At 38.2% G+C, this 16,769-nt stretch overlaps 1 protein-coding gene and 1 long non-coding RNA gene across 2 annotated transcripts in view; one reads left to right on the top strand and one right to left on the bottom strand.

The window, feature by feature from the left end:
• ifih1 (interferon induced with helicase C domain 1) overlaps window positions 1-16,769 on the top strand; it is a 32,269-nt gene that overhangs the window by 13,103 nt on the left and 2,397 nt on the right. Inside the window, exons 7-15 of the mRNA XM_088353145.1 lie at window positions 5,412-5,620; window positions 8,589-8,690; window positions 8,754-8,877; window positions 8,936-9,151; window positions 11,366-11,622; window positions 11,693-11,842; window positions 13,164-13,325; window positions 13,400-13,587; window positions 15,930-16,023. Coding sequence (XP_088209271.1) covers window positions 5,412-5,620; window positions 8,589-8,690; window positions 8,754-8,877; window positions 8,936-9,151; window positions 11,366-11,622; window positions 11,693-11,842; window positions 13,164-13,325; window positions 13,400-13,587; window positions 15,930-16,023 — 1,502 coding nt within the window. The remainder of the gene's footprint in view (window positions 1-5,411; window positions 5,621-8,588; window positions 8,691-8,753; window positions 8,878-8,935; window positions 9,152-11,365; window positions 11,623-11,692; window positions 11,843-13,163; window positions 13,326-13,399; window positions 13,588-15,929; window positions 16,024-16,769) is intronic.
• Window positions 7,648-13,306, bottom strand: LOC148352801 (uncharacterized). Its single transcript, XR_015852731.1, has 3 exons — window positions 13,200-13,306; window positions 10,798-10,899; window positions 7,648-9,045 (listed from the first exon to the last, which is right to left on the bottom strand). It is a non-coding gene; the product is annotated as an uncharacterized LOC148352801 (long non-coding RNA).

Consider the following 16,769-nt stretch of genomic DNA (forward strand, 5'->3'; position numbering starts at 1 on the left):
TTTTTTTAACTTCCACTTGTGTCATATTCTTGGAATACTTTGTAGCTTTAATTTCCTCCTTCCCTTAAGAATTGTCCAAATTGATGTTTGGGTCACAATGCAGGGGGCTTTTTTGTATTTCTTATCATTTCAAGCTTTGTTCCTACGATCATTCTGTTTTTGCTTCCCTCTTTAGCATCACTTCAAGTCTAAGAGCACATAGCTTATGAATACAATACAAAAAAGTTGAGCATTGTATCGCACTAACTCTCAAAGTCTTAAACAAGCACACAAGATTCTGAAACAATAAAGATAGAGGCATTGTGGGAAGGAGTTCATCCAATAGTATCTCACCATCTCCATGATGCCGTGGCGGGCACAAATAGCAGGCCAGTGTTTTTTATGTGACTTAGAGCAATAGCAGACAAGTATCAGACACGAGCACAAACTTTTAATTTTGTAAGTTTGTGGGCACGTTTAATATTTTGTCGTTCATGTCGTATGGTGGGGAAAATACCGTAAAAAGGGGCCGAAAAAAACCATTGTATTCCGCCCTGTAACACTTAAACTTCATAAGGCAGAATTGCCGTATCCCAGAGGTCTACCGATAGTCTCGAAGGACAATTTCAGCATTTTTAGGGTTTCGAGGAGCTTGGGCCAGGGGAAGCTCATTTCTGTAATGGAGACAAATCCTTTGGTCAACTTTCAACCCGATGGACAATACTAGCACCATAACCCAAAGTGTTTACCAGTACTTTAAAACAGAAAGACATGGATCTAATTCAGGCCAAACTGGGTACAAAAATGGACCATTCTATGACTTGGATGAACTTGAGATACCTTTTTGGGTTACTAAGTACCAAACAACCGAATATTTGTGGAGTAGTACTGTGAGAAACAAGGTCAAAAATCATTTTCCTCTGAATTTAGTTGAGTTCATCAACGACAAGATCCCCATGTAGCGCCTGTTTTCGGACATCAGATTTTGTGCTTAAACGGTCTGGTCCATTTTAGACATGAATTAGCTCCAAAATAGAACGCCAAAATTGGGTTGTTTGTCACACATCAAGCAAATACAAAATGTCCAAAAGAAAACGTGTTTACCTCCGTCAAAATACAGCCTATAAAAAAAATTTTGCCTTTTAAACATTTTTTAACTTTCCCTTCACAACCTAAAAAAAGATACCAATGTTGTGGACGAACTGTGGGCGAGTTGCCTTCAAGCTGACAGTAGCCTATTGTGTGAAGACATTCAGATTCAGATTCAGATTCAGATTCAGATCTACTTTATTGTCATTCTAGTACACGTGTATACAGAACGAAATGTCGATGGATCTGACTCCCACAGTTTCCCTCAGTGTCCTTCAGTGTACAGATATAAATAAAGCTGGTGGAAGTCATGGGATAATGTTGTTGCAGGAAGTCACAAGCTGTTGACTGAGCAAGACGAAATGTTTTGAGCACAGTATAAAGCCCAACGTTTCTTGAAAGAAGTTTGTGCTCGAACCTTGCTTGAACATTTCTGAAGAAAGAGCGTTTCCCTCTTTGCCATATCTCCTCTCTGCGTATATTTTGGGGCTTCGCCCAACGACGTCCTCTCCAAAATAATTGGCGCCCAATGTTCATCCACAACACCATTTTGACTGAACCATGGCGTCTTTTTCACGTCTTTTCAACAAGTTCTTGCTGGGCGAAGGATTTGTACAGGTGCTTGAAATCCTTGAAAAGAGTTGAACTTTAAGGTTGCATTTTCAATGATTGAATAGTGCTTTAATTTTGGGTGAAGTTCTTTTAAATACTTGAAATTGTCGCCATGTTTCTCAAAAAGTCTACTTAAAAATGACACTGACACTGCTCTCTGTTGGGTTCACATTGCCATTTCATTTCTTCTCTCTTCGTTAACAATAGCTGGCATTAGTTTGTATGGCATTGTCCTATTAAGCGACAGGCGCATTCTAAATCTAAACAGCTGATATGTATTAGTGGGTGATTACACATGAAAAGAAATGAAGCTTAAAAAATTACACGTTTCACATTAGTAAATTGTAATGGGAAAAATTTCCTGCAACTAATAATGTAAAGTACATATTAGTACATTTTACCCAACACTTATATGGGGTGAGATTTCTCACATTAAATTTATTTGAGATTTACTGAAGATCTAAACATCATTTGTCTTGATAAATACACATGCAAGATCAAAAATTGCATGCTATGTGTAAATAGCAGATATATTTGTGGACCTGCAAAATACATGATTCACACCAGATCTTTTTCTTTTAATGTTCCAGGAGAAATTGAAAAATTGGCTTTGAAAGTCCTTAAAAGTGCTTGAAATTGGCAATGAAAAAGGTGTGGGTGGGTTTCGACTTTCTTCCTTTTTTTTCTCCTTCCTTTTTATGTTTGAAATCACTAGCAGCGTCTCATTTTTGTGATCAGTTATGAATGAAAAAAATATATATTATATTTAGTAGAAAGGAAGCCCCTACAGGACGAAAAACCTCTCCCATGATAGCTCTTGTCAAAGACTTCAGGCTTTTTCTCAGCACGCCAACAATCCGACGAGGAATAGCCAGCAAAGCGGAACATATGCTGTTTGTGGAAACGCCTGAAAGCCCGCGCGCTCCCCATTTATTTGTTTATTTCGAATCTGTTTTTTTTTTCCTGCCACTTCTGTTCAAGGCAACCGTGTGTAGCTGACGAAATTCCCATGAGAACGTCGATCACCTGAAAAGCATCGAGCCGCCTCTCTTAGTTTGCTACGGGGATCGCTCGGTTTACTCGTTGACGTGATTCTATTTTAAATATAGCTACAAAGGAGAGCTGAGAGTACTCACATGGAACGGCCCGCTGTTCAATTAATGACAAGCTAATAATGATACATTTCAAACGGTATCATTATGTAACAATTTGATCTTCAAGGATAAAAAATAGACCAATCCTATACACCTATACACTATTCTGGCTTTTATAAAACACAATAAGTTTTTTATTTTTTTGGTTGTTGTTTTGTACCATACAACCCGTTTATGTCTGAACCTGAACAGTCAGTGGACCCAAACACGTAACGTTTTCATACCAAGTTTTATTTCACGGAAACGGGGCAGTCATGCGCGGGAACACAAACGCCAGCGATTCGGTGATCGCTGGGCAAAAGGAGTGAGACAGTGAAGTCAGGGGGAACAGGAAGCCAGGGGCAGACGAGATCAAAACAGGACGGGACGGACTGGATTGATGCCAGATACAGGATAAACGAGCAGATACTGGACAGGACGGAAAAGACGGGATCAATACCTGATACAGGATGCACGAGCAAGATACCGGACAGGACGGGACAGACGGGATCGATACCGGATACTGAATACACGAGCAGGATACCGGACAGACGGGCTCAATATTGGATACAAGTTGCACGAGCAGGATACCGGACAGGACGGGACAGACGGGGTCGATACTGGATACAGGATGCATGAGCAAAATACGGGACAGGATGGGACAGACGGTATTGGTACCGGATACAGGGTGCACGAGCAAGATACTGGACAGGACGGGACAGACGGGATTGATACCGGATACTGGATATACGAGCAGGATACCGGATATACGAGCAGGATACCGGACATGACGGGACTGACGGAATCGATACCGGATACAGGATGCATAAGCAATATACCAGATAGGACGGGAAAGACGGGATCAATACCAGATACAGGATGCACGAGCAAGATACCGGACAGTACGGGACTGAGTGAATGAGAGCACTGAGTTTAAATAGGAGGGGAGCCAATCAGGCAACGAGCAGCAGCTGGCGCCAAACGAGCGGGCCCAGGTGAGGGCAATGGGCAATCGTGACAGATTTGTTTATTTTTTTTTTAATCCAGGTTGGTTTAAAGTTATTGTTGGAGGGAAAAAAAACGCTATTTTTTTTAAATGTATTTTTGATGTATTTATTTTTTCATTTATTTGTTAACTATACAATTTTAGGGGAGTTAAACTAATCTATCATTTTTTTATTTTTTTCCCAAACAAAAAACTTTAAATTTGCTGATGTTTAAAAATAAACTGTCTATTTTGTGGTTGTTGTTTTTACTTCAAACCTTTTTTTAAAATATTTTGTGTGAAGGTTTTGGGGATATTTGAAATCAGTTGGTGATGAGGGGGTAATTCTTTTGTGTAATTTGATAGAATTTGGGTTGGTTTAGTTGTTGTTGTTTTTTTTATCGTTTTTTTTTTAACCCCAAAAAATTTCTCAATTTTTTAAAATGCATTTTTGTCTGAACTGTTATACACAGACCACAACGGGCATCACCAACGGTGTGCCCGCAGGCACCAGGTAGCCCCTCTGAGAACACCTGAGTAGCCCACGGACTGGTTCTGAAAATAGCAGACACTGCAGTGACTAAGCCTATTTTAACCCTGCTTCAAATAATAGGGTTTGTACGGGTGCTTGAAATGCTAGAAAATACTTGAATTTTAAGCGCAGTGCTTATTTGTGTATGCTTGAAGTTGTTTCCATGTTTCTCGGCAGTCTGAGTTGTTGGACCAAGTTTTAAATGAAGAAACATAAAACAAGTCAGCTTAAAAACGTTGCCAACTGAACTCTTTGGTGGCTTCGCTTTGCCGTCGCGTTTCTTTTCTTGTGATTAACCGCAGCTGGCATTAGTTTGTATGGCGGTTTGTGAAGCGTATTTGCCCCCTACACATCACACCGAAACGAACAGGTGCATCATGGGAAGGTGCTGTTTTAATGAACAATGGCTAGAAAATAGAAAATACAAACAATGGATAAAACCTGGAAAAAATCTGCAGTCAGCATTCTGCGAGGTAAAAAAGAGATCCCATTCTTCACAATGAGGGAGTTGGCTCTCTTTCGTAACATGAAAGATAATTCATCGAGATGACGAGCTTAATTATGTTTGTTTTTTTAAGGTAACTTAAACAGGGCACCATGAAATGATAAAAAAGTTCATTAGGGCAAGGTTTACTTATTAATTATGGGTGTTTAGTACTGGCCGTGTAAAAAATCAAAGTAATGTTTCCCAGTGGTAGACTTTTTTTTTTTAATTGTATAAAGAAATAAAAAATAGGCTTTAAAACTGCTTGAATTTGGCCATGAAAAGGGTGTACAAACCCTGTAATAAGTACAACTTGGTAATCACTTAATAGATAGATAGATAGATAGATAGTAACATAGTAACAACATGGTAATAACGTGTTATTTTGAAAATGCATGTAGAACGGGTAACAAAGTAGTTCTCAGCTTCATAATAGTTGGTGACCCCTGAACCACACCAAATGGTCTCAATTCTATAGTTATTTTAAACCTTTTTGAGTACTGGTATGTTCTGAATAAGAAAACCCAATCTGTGAAGCATTTGTTTCAAATTATAAAACAATTCATGGCGCTGTGTGTTTTTCCCCTCTGTTTCCAGACATCACCCTGATTATAATAGACGAGTGCCATCACACCAAGAAAGGCGAGGTCTATAATCGAGTTATGATGCGTTACCTGAAGCAGAAGTTCAAGAACAAGAGACCGCAGGGGGAGGTCTTACCCCTTCCTCAGATTTTGGGCATGACCGCCACTATCGGTGTGGGTGACGCCAACAAGATGAGCAAAGCTGAGGAACACATTTTGAAGGTGACGGTGAATATAGAAAATAAAGACAGAAAAATAGGATTATTCAATACCAGATACACGAACAGATACCGGACAGACGGGGTCGATACCGGAAAGGACGGGACAGACAGGAGCAGTGTCCCCTCTAAGCTGCGCGCGTGCGCAATTGCGCACTGCTCACACATTCTCAGCGCACAAGAAAATCTAGCCAGCGCACAAAAATGAGGGCTCAAAATTAGTAATTAAGAAGCGACTTAAGTCAAAGTTACAGTGCATGAAGGTAAAAATACTCGGATTACCCTGACGTTGTGTCCTAAATGCGGTATTTTGAAGTCAAGTCGAAGTAGAACGAAGTTGAGTAAAGTTAGTAGAGTTTGTCGAGAACCGGCTTCTTCGGCTCGGCTCACTAAAAGGAACCGGCTCTTTCGTGTCCTAAACAGCTCTTCAGGTTGTTTTTGCTTCTTTAATCCCAACATGACCAAATATTATGTAAAATTATGCACAAAATGACTTAAAGGAAGGGGGGAATAGAACAAAAAAGAAAAAAATACCAAAACGAAAATGTAGTGAAAAGCTGAGAAAAAATAGAAACAAAAGGAAGAGAAAAAAAGAAGGAAAAATTTAGAAAAAAGCCAGAAAAAAGAAAAGAAAGAAATGTAGGAAAAGAGTACATAGAGAACAAAAAGAAAAAAGTAACAGCTCGGAAAAAATAAACACAATGAGATTTTTTTTTTTTAAAGGAATTTTAAAAAAAGTAGAAAAAAACACGGAAAAAAAGAATAAAAAGTTTGTGTTGCATTCAAATAATTTCCAATTATATCAAGTGAATCTTGTTGCCAACATTGTACTTCCACTAAAAAACGTGATTAAGTACAGTTCTGTATCTTGCAACAGATTAAATAAGCCCCCAAAAATGTTAGTATTATGTGACAAAAGATATCATGAAAAAAAAGAAATGGATATCTTGTGAAAGAATTGTAAGAACAAACAATGTTTGTAGGCCGTACAACCTTTGCAAAAGTACATGAGTCAATTCATTCAAAAGAGAAAAATAATTTTGCATTGCCGGAAACTCAGCAAAATGTCAGTTCTGGACATGTTTGATAATTAATTTTCTTGCCACACTTGGGATTATGGTTGCTTACTGTTGTTTCAAGCGTTGCTCACCGAGTTTGAGTGATTGCTCAGACCCCTGCAAAATTAGAGGGAACATTGGACAGGAGCCATACCAGATACACAGACAGTGACCGGACAGACGGGATTGATACCGGACAGGACGGGACAGACAGCATCTATACCAGGTACTGGAGACTGGAGACAGATATCAGATAGGACGAGACAGACGGGATCGATACCAGACACTGGAAACTGGCGCAAGATAACGGACAGAATGAGACAGGCGGGATCGATACCGAATACCATAGACTGTAGCAAGATATCAGACAGGACGAGAAAGACGGGATCAATACCAGACACTTGAGACTGGAATCAGATATCAAATGGGACGAGATAGACAGGATCAAAACTGGTCAGGATACACAAGCAGGATACCGGACAGAGTCAAAACACATGTCTTGTGGGTGCAGAGGGTTTGTTGACGAACTGACGAAGGGTGAGTGAGAGCCCTGAGCTTAAAGAGGAGGGAAGTCAATCAGGCAACGAGCCGCAGCTGGCGCCAAACGGGCGGGGCCAATTGAGGGCAATGGTCAACCGGGACAATTTTAGCGTATTGCTGCTTTTTATTTTAACCAGGACTATGTTTATTTGTTAATAAATAGTTCCAACAATCCCATTCTATTTCCATTTTGGAAAAGGTTTGATTCTTACGGTTTTAAACGAGCAGTGTTTTGTAAATAAAAAGGTGCGCAATATAATCTAAGGCTTATTCGTGTCAAAAGGTTGGCATGTATGCATCATGGCAGATCCATTTTGACAGCACAAGAGTAAATGTTATTACAAATTTGTGAGGGACGGAATGCAAATTTTGAACCATGAGATAATTTAATCAATATTTAATTACAGTAATCCTTTGTTTTTTGCGGGGTTTATGTTCCAAAAAGAGCCCGTGATAGGCAAAATCCATGAACGTACAATTAAATACTCTATTTTACACTGAAACCAAAGAACAAACCCATTTTACAGGCTCAAATTTGTTTAACAGATAAAACCTCTGTATAAATGTTTGCTTGTTTTTTACAAATACACACTGTACCGTAAAATAAGAACAAGCAGGGGGATTGTTTAGCCAATCAGAATCCATAACACAAAGTACAATGCAAACCCATGAAAATAAATCGCGTTATAGGGAGGGATTACTTAAATAATTACGATTAATGAATGAAAATTCCGGTAAATTGATGACACATTAATTTCTTTATTTAGCAGAGCACATATGAATTTAATTTGGCACTTTCGAGCTTCCATACTTAAGTACTGGTATCGTGTTTTCCATGATAATTTTAAACAATCTGAGCGGACTGTTTTTGGTCAGGTAACATTTGCATGCTTAGCTATTGAGGCGTCCATTTGAGTCAACAGTAGATTTTCTATCTTTGGAAGCGGCCATTTTGCCACTTGCTGTCCTGTGGAAATAACCTCGGACATAGATGATGCAGACAGACGAACTGACAGACATATATAGATAGAACAAAGGATAGATAGATAGATAGATAAAATACTCTTATTTTTCTCCCCCCTCTTTTGAGGCCACAGCTGTTAATAATAATTTGTTCGTAATTCGTTTGTCCTGGAAAAAATAAGAGTTAAAACTAAACAAAATGAAATTGTTCTGGTTAAGATAGGTTGGATTCCATCGAACGTTTTCAGCTGCAGCAAGCTGTTTCTAATGTTCCACCTTCACAAGAGACTGTCTCACTGACATACCAGTACAAAGTGAAAACACCTTTTTGGCAGGTGTGGGAGCAGATTAGTCCGTCAAGTAACATAAATCAAAACGATTTACACTCAAACCCGCTGATTCTTTTTGCAGATTTGTGCCAACTTGGATGCTTCCCAGATCCGAACTGGGAATCTCAGGGATTATAGCAACAAACCGGAAAAAAAAGTTGTTCACGTTGAGGACAAGGAAATGGTTTGTTTGGAAAGTTAGTTTTTGTTTTTCTAAGATCCTAATGTTTGCGTCTCGGTTTCACAGAACCCGTTTGGTGGCGTGATCAAAAACATAATGAACACGATTCAAACGTATGCTAACCTGAGCCCCACCTGTTCACTGGGCTCACAGAACTACGAGCAGTGGGTGGTGCAGTGCGAGCAACAAGGTGAGGGCTTTTACATCTCCTGTTTTTTTCTCTTCTTGACCTCGTTGAACCCGTTAAGCCGCCAGAGAGGAAGCTCGGGACGTGCGGGTCTGCGTGGAGCATCTTCGGCGATACAACAACGCGCTGATGGTCAGCAACACTATCCGCATGCGCGACGCTTTACGTTTCCTGAAAAAGAAACACGAGGAAGAGTTGAAGAGCAAAACCAGCCAGGATGAGGATCACATCATTAACATTTCCAAAACTGAGAGGTTCCTCTTTAATTTGTTCAAAGGTAAGAATTATATAATGGGTTCATACGGGTGCTTGAAATCCTTGAAAATGCTATAATTTAAAAGTTGTGTTTTCAAGGATTAAAAATTGCTTGAAAATAGTTGTTGCCATGTTTGATAAAAATAACGCTCTGTGGCGGCTTTTCTTTTTGCCATTGCATTTCTTCTTCTCTTATGATTAATTGCAACTGGCATTAGTTTGTAAAGCCTTGTTCCATGAAGCGCCATCGGCCCCTACGGATTGCTCCCAAGAGGACAGGTGCATGCTGCACTGAAACAGAGCACTATGAAAATGTGTACCAGTGCAAGAATTATGTATCAATTATGGACATTTATTATAGGCCATGCAAAATATTAAGGTAGCCTTTTCCAGTAGTAAATTGGAACTGAAAGAACTTCCTGCAACTGAAAACGTAAGCTACATATTACTGTCATTCATACCCAGCATCTATATAGGGAGAGATTTGTCACAGATCCACAATTATGTTCGCGGTTTACTCAAGATTTAACAATCGTATGTCCTATTTGTAAATCGCGGATGTATTTTTGCCTGTGCAAACTACATGATCCGCGCCAGAATTCTCTGGTACTAGAGAAATTAGAAAACTGGTTCGAATTTCAAGAGTGCTCAAATTTGGCCAAGAAAAGGTTGCAACAATCCTGTGCATTGTAAAAAAAAGTTGTACCCTATTTCCATTTCAAATAGATTTTATTTTTATTTCAAAATAATAAAAAACATTCATCAAAATAATCCAAATTACCTTATCTGGCAGATGGTAGCTAATTTTTATCATTTTCATGTTCTCACAAAAATTGGAAATAATTACATAAGATGAGTAAAATGGTCAACCATCTGCTAGATAAGTTTGATTATTTTTGTATGTATGTATTATTTATAATGTTTTTTTAGTAAAATATCTTAAAGAAATAAAGTCTACTTAAATAAGCAAAATGCTTCTGCCATTAAGGCATTACTATTGTATTTTTGTTGTTTTTTTGCAGTGACTTAGAAAATCCAGGTATGTTTAGCTAAAATGACCGCACTTCCAAAAAATAAATATTGAGTATTTTGCTCATTCTAAAAATTTTGGTCGAGATATTTCATGTTTTTCCTGGGATATTTTTTTGAATTCCACCTTAAAATTAGAACAAATCAGACATGATGGTTGGCTCAAAATGAGCAAAACAATGCCCTATTAACTAGATAACAGAATTTTAAAATTATATTTCTTATTTTTATGAAATACATATTTTTAAGTTAAAATGTTTTTAAGAGAAAAATACCACCTCAAATGATCATCCAATTGATTTAAGTTTTTTCAGCATCTTATGTATCCACTGCAAAAAAAGAAAATCTTGGACAATTGTCAGAATATTTGATCATTTAAAAAATATATTTTAAGATGTTTTCATCTAATAAAATATGAAAATAATTCTTAAAAATATGCAACATTGTAAAAAAAAAGAATGAATACCATCTGATAGTACATATTTCATCTGCATTTGATCTGCATTTTTATATAGCGCTTTTCAAGTCATTGACTTCCCAAAGCGCTTTACAATGTGCTTCACATTTCCCAATGGCGGCCTTGCAGCCATGTAAGGCGCTAACCTGCTTATTGGGGGTATTAAGGGTTCAGTGTCTTACCCAAGGACACTTCGACATGTAACACGGACGAGCCGGGATTTGAACTGGGATCCCTTGATCCCAGGACGAGCGCTCTACCTCCTGAGCTACTGCCGCCCATATCTTACAGAAAAACAAAAGAAATAATGTGCATAAAATGAGTAAAACCTTTTGCCAATTGGGTATTTTTTTTGCATGTTATGCATGCACTGCAAAATATACAATCTTACTTTGTTGACATGAAAATGTGCTCATCTTAGGTCCTTTTTTTCTTGTTTCAAGAGTTTTGAAAATGATATAAATTCAAATGTAAAATGTAAAAAATCCTCTCTAAAATGGCATCTTTCTGCTTAATTGGGTATTTTTTCTAAATTTGGCAGGAAATATTTCTTCAAATTCGAAAAAACATCCATGATCTGATGGAGAACATGATTTTTATGATTTTTATTATTTTATCCGCTAAAAAATATAAAGTAGCATACAATGAGCAAATTTTTCTGCCAATGAGGTAAGATTGCATTTGTTCTGCTATCTAAGACACATGTTTGTAAATACAAATACAAATAATACAAATGTGCTACCCATCCAGACAACAGTGAGGAACTAGAAAAACTCTCTGAGAACCAATCCTACGAAAATGACAGCTTGTCGGAGCTCCAAACACGAATTCTGCACCAGTTTACTAGCAGAGAGGAGGCCAGGGGGATTGTTTTCACCAAAATGCGACAAAGCGCCATGGCTCTCAGCCACTGGATCCAAGAAAACCCCAAATTCAGCGATGTGGGCGTAAAAGTGGCATACATCATCGGAGGCGGAGACCAGAGTGTCGTCAAACCCATGACCGCGGTGAGAAGTTACAAAATGGGGGGACCTAACAAATCATAGTGATATTATTTTCAGTAATTTTGTCGATTAGGCCGAGCAGAAGGATGTGTTGAACAAATTCCGCAGCGGATGCGTCAATTTGCTGATTGCCACCTCGGTGGCGCAGGAAGGTTTGGACATACAGGCGTGCAACTTTGTCATCTGCTACGGCCTTGTGACCAATGAGATTGCCATGGTACAGGTGAGTGATGGCCCTTCAAGGTGATGCCGCTATTATATTTACATATATATATATATATATATATATATATATATATATATATATATATATATATATATATATATATATATATATATATATATATATATATATATATTAAAGAAATTATTCTGAAATAAATTGATTTGAAAAGATGTATCCATATTGCAACAATTTCCAGTGATTCTTACATAGATAAAATGAGGGATACACAAAGAGTCAATAAGTGTAATTAAAAAATCCGTTGCAGCCAGGTCATCCTGGAAGGAGGATTGTGTGTGGTCCCTTCTCAAGTTTTCTTCATTTTCCTCATGTTGAGGTTTTTGAGTTTTTCCTTGCCTTCATGTCGGTTTTAGATCAGGGGATGGTGTAATAATAGTCTGTGGTTTACAATAATCTGTGGGCTATACAAATAAACATGACTTGACTTGAAAATGAGCAAACATTTTAAACAAAGGGATTACAAATTACGAAACAGAATAAAACATATTCGCTCAATTTAAATAAAAGATTTATATTTTAGTAACGCTGCACGGCAGCGCAGTGGTTAGCGCTTGTGCGGCACAGTTCATGTCATGGGAACCTGTCGTGGGTTCAAATCCAGCTCCAGACTTCCTGTGCGGAGTTTGTATGTTCTCCCCGTGCTTGCGTGGGTTTCCTCCGGGCACTCCGGTTTCCTCCCACATTCCAAAAACATGCATTTCAGGTGAATTGGCCGGTCTAAATTGTCCCTAGGTGTGAATGAGCGAATGAGTTGTCTGTCCCTGTGTGCCCTGCGATTGGCTGGCAACCAGTTCAGGGTGTCCCCTGCCCACTGCCCGGAGATGGCTGGGATGGGCTCCAGCCCCCCCGCGACCCTAATGAGGATAAGCGGTACGGCTAATGAGATGAGATGAGATGAGATATTTTAGTAACAGTTGAACATTCCTAATGTTTTAACTAACCATCTGCGTGAAATCTGAAAACACAGATTTAAAATAAGCAATTTTGTCTTATTTGACATATGGCAGATATATGTTCTTATTTGGAGCAATTATTTTACCAAGATGGGGAAATAAAAAAGCTTGATGGAACCAAAAATAAAATAATTTTAAGTAATGTATTCAAAGAAATATAATAAAATAAAAACACATGCTCCTAAAATAAGTGCAAATAAGTAAGGTTATTACTTTTGTTGTGAATCAAGAAAAGAAACCTAATGCTTTAAATAAAGGATAATATCCTCTTTTTTGAGAAACCAGAAAGATGATGAAAAGTGCTCAAATCATGTTGCTTGTCTGCTCTTTTTCTTTACTTTCCGCAGGCAAAAGGCAGAGCCCGAGCAGAGAACAGCACTTACATAGTGATCGAAGTGAAAGGCTCAGGGGTGACCGAGAAGGAGAGCGTCAATGAGTTCCGCGTCAACTTAATGGCCAAAGCCATCGCCAGAATCCAAACGCTGAACCCTGCAGAATATAGAGAAAAGGTATCAATCTAACTGAAATCACAATGACAATACTTTCAATCATCAGCCATCTTTTTCTCTTTCCTTTTCTCTAGATTGAAGAATTTCAAATACAGGCTATTAATGAGGACAGGATGAAAATGTCAAATAAAAAAAACACGAAAGCCGAGCTCCCGTCCGAGGTGAAGTTGAGTTGCAGGAAATGCGGCGAGTTGGTCTGCACTGGCGATGACATCCGGATCATCGAAAACATGCACCACGTTAACGTTAAGGCACATTTTAGGTAGAACATTTTGTGAAATGTTCTTGAACACGGCTTGAGGTAGGGGTGGGTGATACGACAATATTGAAACGCTTATTACATACAAGTAGCAAGCTAGTGAGAGTGATCTAAAACTTTTTTGGTGTGTTTTGTCCTTGGCTGAAAAGAGTAAAGGTGAAAGGAGAAAAGAGGACGGTGAGAACTGTGCACAAAACTCCCATTTATTGTGTAAATTATAACTACAGTCGAACCTCTGTTCTCGACCATAATCCGTTCCAGAACACTGTTCGAAAACCGATTTGTTCGATCACCGAAAATATTTTTCCCATTAAAAATAATGTAAATCGTTTTAATCCGTTCCAACACCCTGAATGTTTAGCTTGAATGTTTAACGTAAACTTAAAGCTAACCCAGGCTAATTGTACGTTCGTGTTATCGCAATCTTCCGTACGAAAGATTACGCTAACATGAACGTGTAAAAATAAAAAAAAAGGATAAAGAAAAGAATTATGCATAGGATTTCTTATCTTTGTGGTGGTCAGCAGAAAGCGCAGGTGGACGGTGGGGAGAGGATCAGAGACTCGCACACCTCCTTCATATGTTGCTATTATTTCTTTCTTAAATGCAATAGTTGTATGCACTACTTTTCTTTTTTCACCTCTAGCAACTTTGCTGCTTGCACTGACTTTCTTCGGAGGCATAATTAGGGGCTAAAACACTCTGTACACCTATATTAAAAGGGAAAGCAAAACGAAGCACGTCCGCACGCGATAACAGTTGGTCAGGAAAAGAGCGATCTACACCCGTACGCCGCTCAGTGTTGCACCCTAGCGTACGCACTCATGCATTACCGGCGTTCGAACTCCGATTTTTGACCGAACAGCGAAGAAAGAATTTCTCGAAATTTTTGGTCGAACTCCGATTTGTTCGAACTGAGAGGCGTTCGAAAACCGAGGTACCACTGTATAACCTTATCCTCCTTGTTTATATAATATATGTGATACTGGAGTGCCATGCCCTATTTCGTTGTCACAATATGTTAACCCATTCTGTAACAATGACAATAAAGGTCTATTCTACAAATGTGAATTTTCTTAAATAACTTAAACTTATATTTCATACAAGACCTCCACAAAATAGATTTATCTCACTATGAAAATGTTTATGTTAAGTAAAAATATAGTAATAATTTATTTTTTTTAAAATACAGACGCTGCCCAACTTACCAACGAAATAGGTTCTGGACGATCGATCAGAAGTTGAATTTTTTCGGAAATTGTTTCAGTGCTATATTTTGTATGTTTAAGGTTCACATAAGTATGTTTAAGGCTTGTATAAGTAACCTGTATTGTTTTGTACTAAAAAATAAACATTTCATAGAATAACATGCTCTATAAAGATAAATAAAGTTGAGTTTAACTTCAAGAGGTCCTCCTCCGTGGTAAAAAGTGGACGAAAAAAAGCGTTACGTCCAATTTCTCAACCGCATCAAGCTTTCTTATTGCACTCTCATTTCAAAAGAAACGGCTCGCCTCTTCTTTACACTTTTCACCAACCATATTGAATGGATGCGCAAGATATTAAACAATAAAAATGTCAATGTTCTTAGCGCGCTAGATACAATGCACGTAGTACTGTATGCTTACACGAGAACTAGGAAGTAGAAGCAGGATTTCTTCTTCGGGGTGGATGCTGGGTGACCTCTCACAGCGCCACCGCACGCCGGTAGCGGCGGAAATAAGCACTACAGTACTATCCTGTACTTGGAAAAAGGTGCACACAATACAAAATCTAACTTACAGCAATGTCCGGATATTTTTCGACAGGGAAAAATGTTGGTATCTACCGTTTTACGTAAGATGAATGGTCGAAAGCAGGGGAGCGTCTGTACACCTCAAAATGGTCGCGCTAATCAGTAACAAATATTAGGTCTCAGCTTCAAAAAAGTTGGTGACCCTTAGTTTAAATCACAAATGGTTTTCCCCCTACTCCTTCATCTCATTATTCTCCAGCAACAATACATTCCGTAAAACCTGGGACATATATAGGCAATTTCACATGTACATTTTTCAAATGGGATCAGAAGTTATACAACAAACCGAGCGGGCCACAAGGGCCGGGCAAGACCCAGTGAGCCCCCTTGCAGAGAACTCCCTTTTTTGGCTTCCATTCTGCTTTTCATTTGAATTAATCTTTGATCTGTATTTAGCTTTGACAGCGGCATATGATTCTCTTTACCATATCGCCCATCCCTATCTTGAGTATATGCGGTTCAACTGGGTTCTTTTTTTGTGGCAAAAAGCCCAAAATAATAATTAAGTGCACAAAGATCTGACCTCAACATCTGTATGATTTCCCCACAGAGATCTTTTCATTGTGAAGGAAAACACGTCTCTTCAGGAACGACTTCTGGACTATGAAACTAACAGCTTCATGGCGTGCAAAAACTGCGGACAGGTAAAATTATATCTGACTTTTTTTCCTATTTGGAAGTGTGTTTTTAGTTCAGCAAGTGTTTTGAATTCCTGGGAAATGGCATAGAGAGTTCATTGAGGGCTTGGTTGTGTGCATGAGCCATCACTTCTTTCAGAGACAGTTCAAACGATCCAAAGTATTTCCAATACCTAATCTATCTTTTTCCTTTTTCTTTTTAATTCAATCTGTGCACTACCAAATTCTAAATCGCACGCCATTAGTTAAAATTTGATTACGTGAAGTGTATGTTGTGTAATTTTAGCATATGTTCACTTGTTTTTCCTAGTCATGTTTAATTGTGACGCCCTTAATCACAGAGTCTCAAAGGGCTGCACAGACCACAGATTATTGCATACCACAGACTATTATGACACCACAGCACATTGTTGATACCAATAAATAAATTGAGCAGTTTTTTTAAAAGATAAAACAAGTGCTTTGTTATAGAATGTTGTTGCATTTTAAATCAGCTGAATCAACAGGAACATTTGGCACTGAAATCAAATTTATTAGTAAAGCAAGGAAATTTAGTCAAAACTCATAGAAAAAAACTTCAACTTAAAAACAACCTTAACTATCATACCTAGCAGATTATTGTCTTTTTTTCTCTTTTCTTTTATTTGGGATATTTTTCTTTTCTTTTTAATTTCTTCATACTTGCATTTTTTATTTTCCTATTTTTCATCTTTTCAAAGCCAATAAGGTGAGTTTTGGTCATTTTGAAACTC

Source organism: Urocampus carinirostris, chromosome 14 (assembly GCF_059441175.1).
Source record: "Urocampus carinirostris isolate Australia breed hairy pipefish chromosome 14, RoL_Ucar_1.0, whole genome shotgun sequence".
In the NCBI taxonomy this organism is placed as follows: domain Eukaryota; kingdom Metazoa; phylum Chordata; class Actinopteri; order Syngnathiformes; family Syngnathidae; genus Urocampus; species Urocampus carinirostris.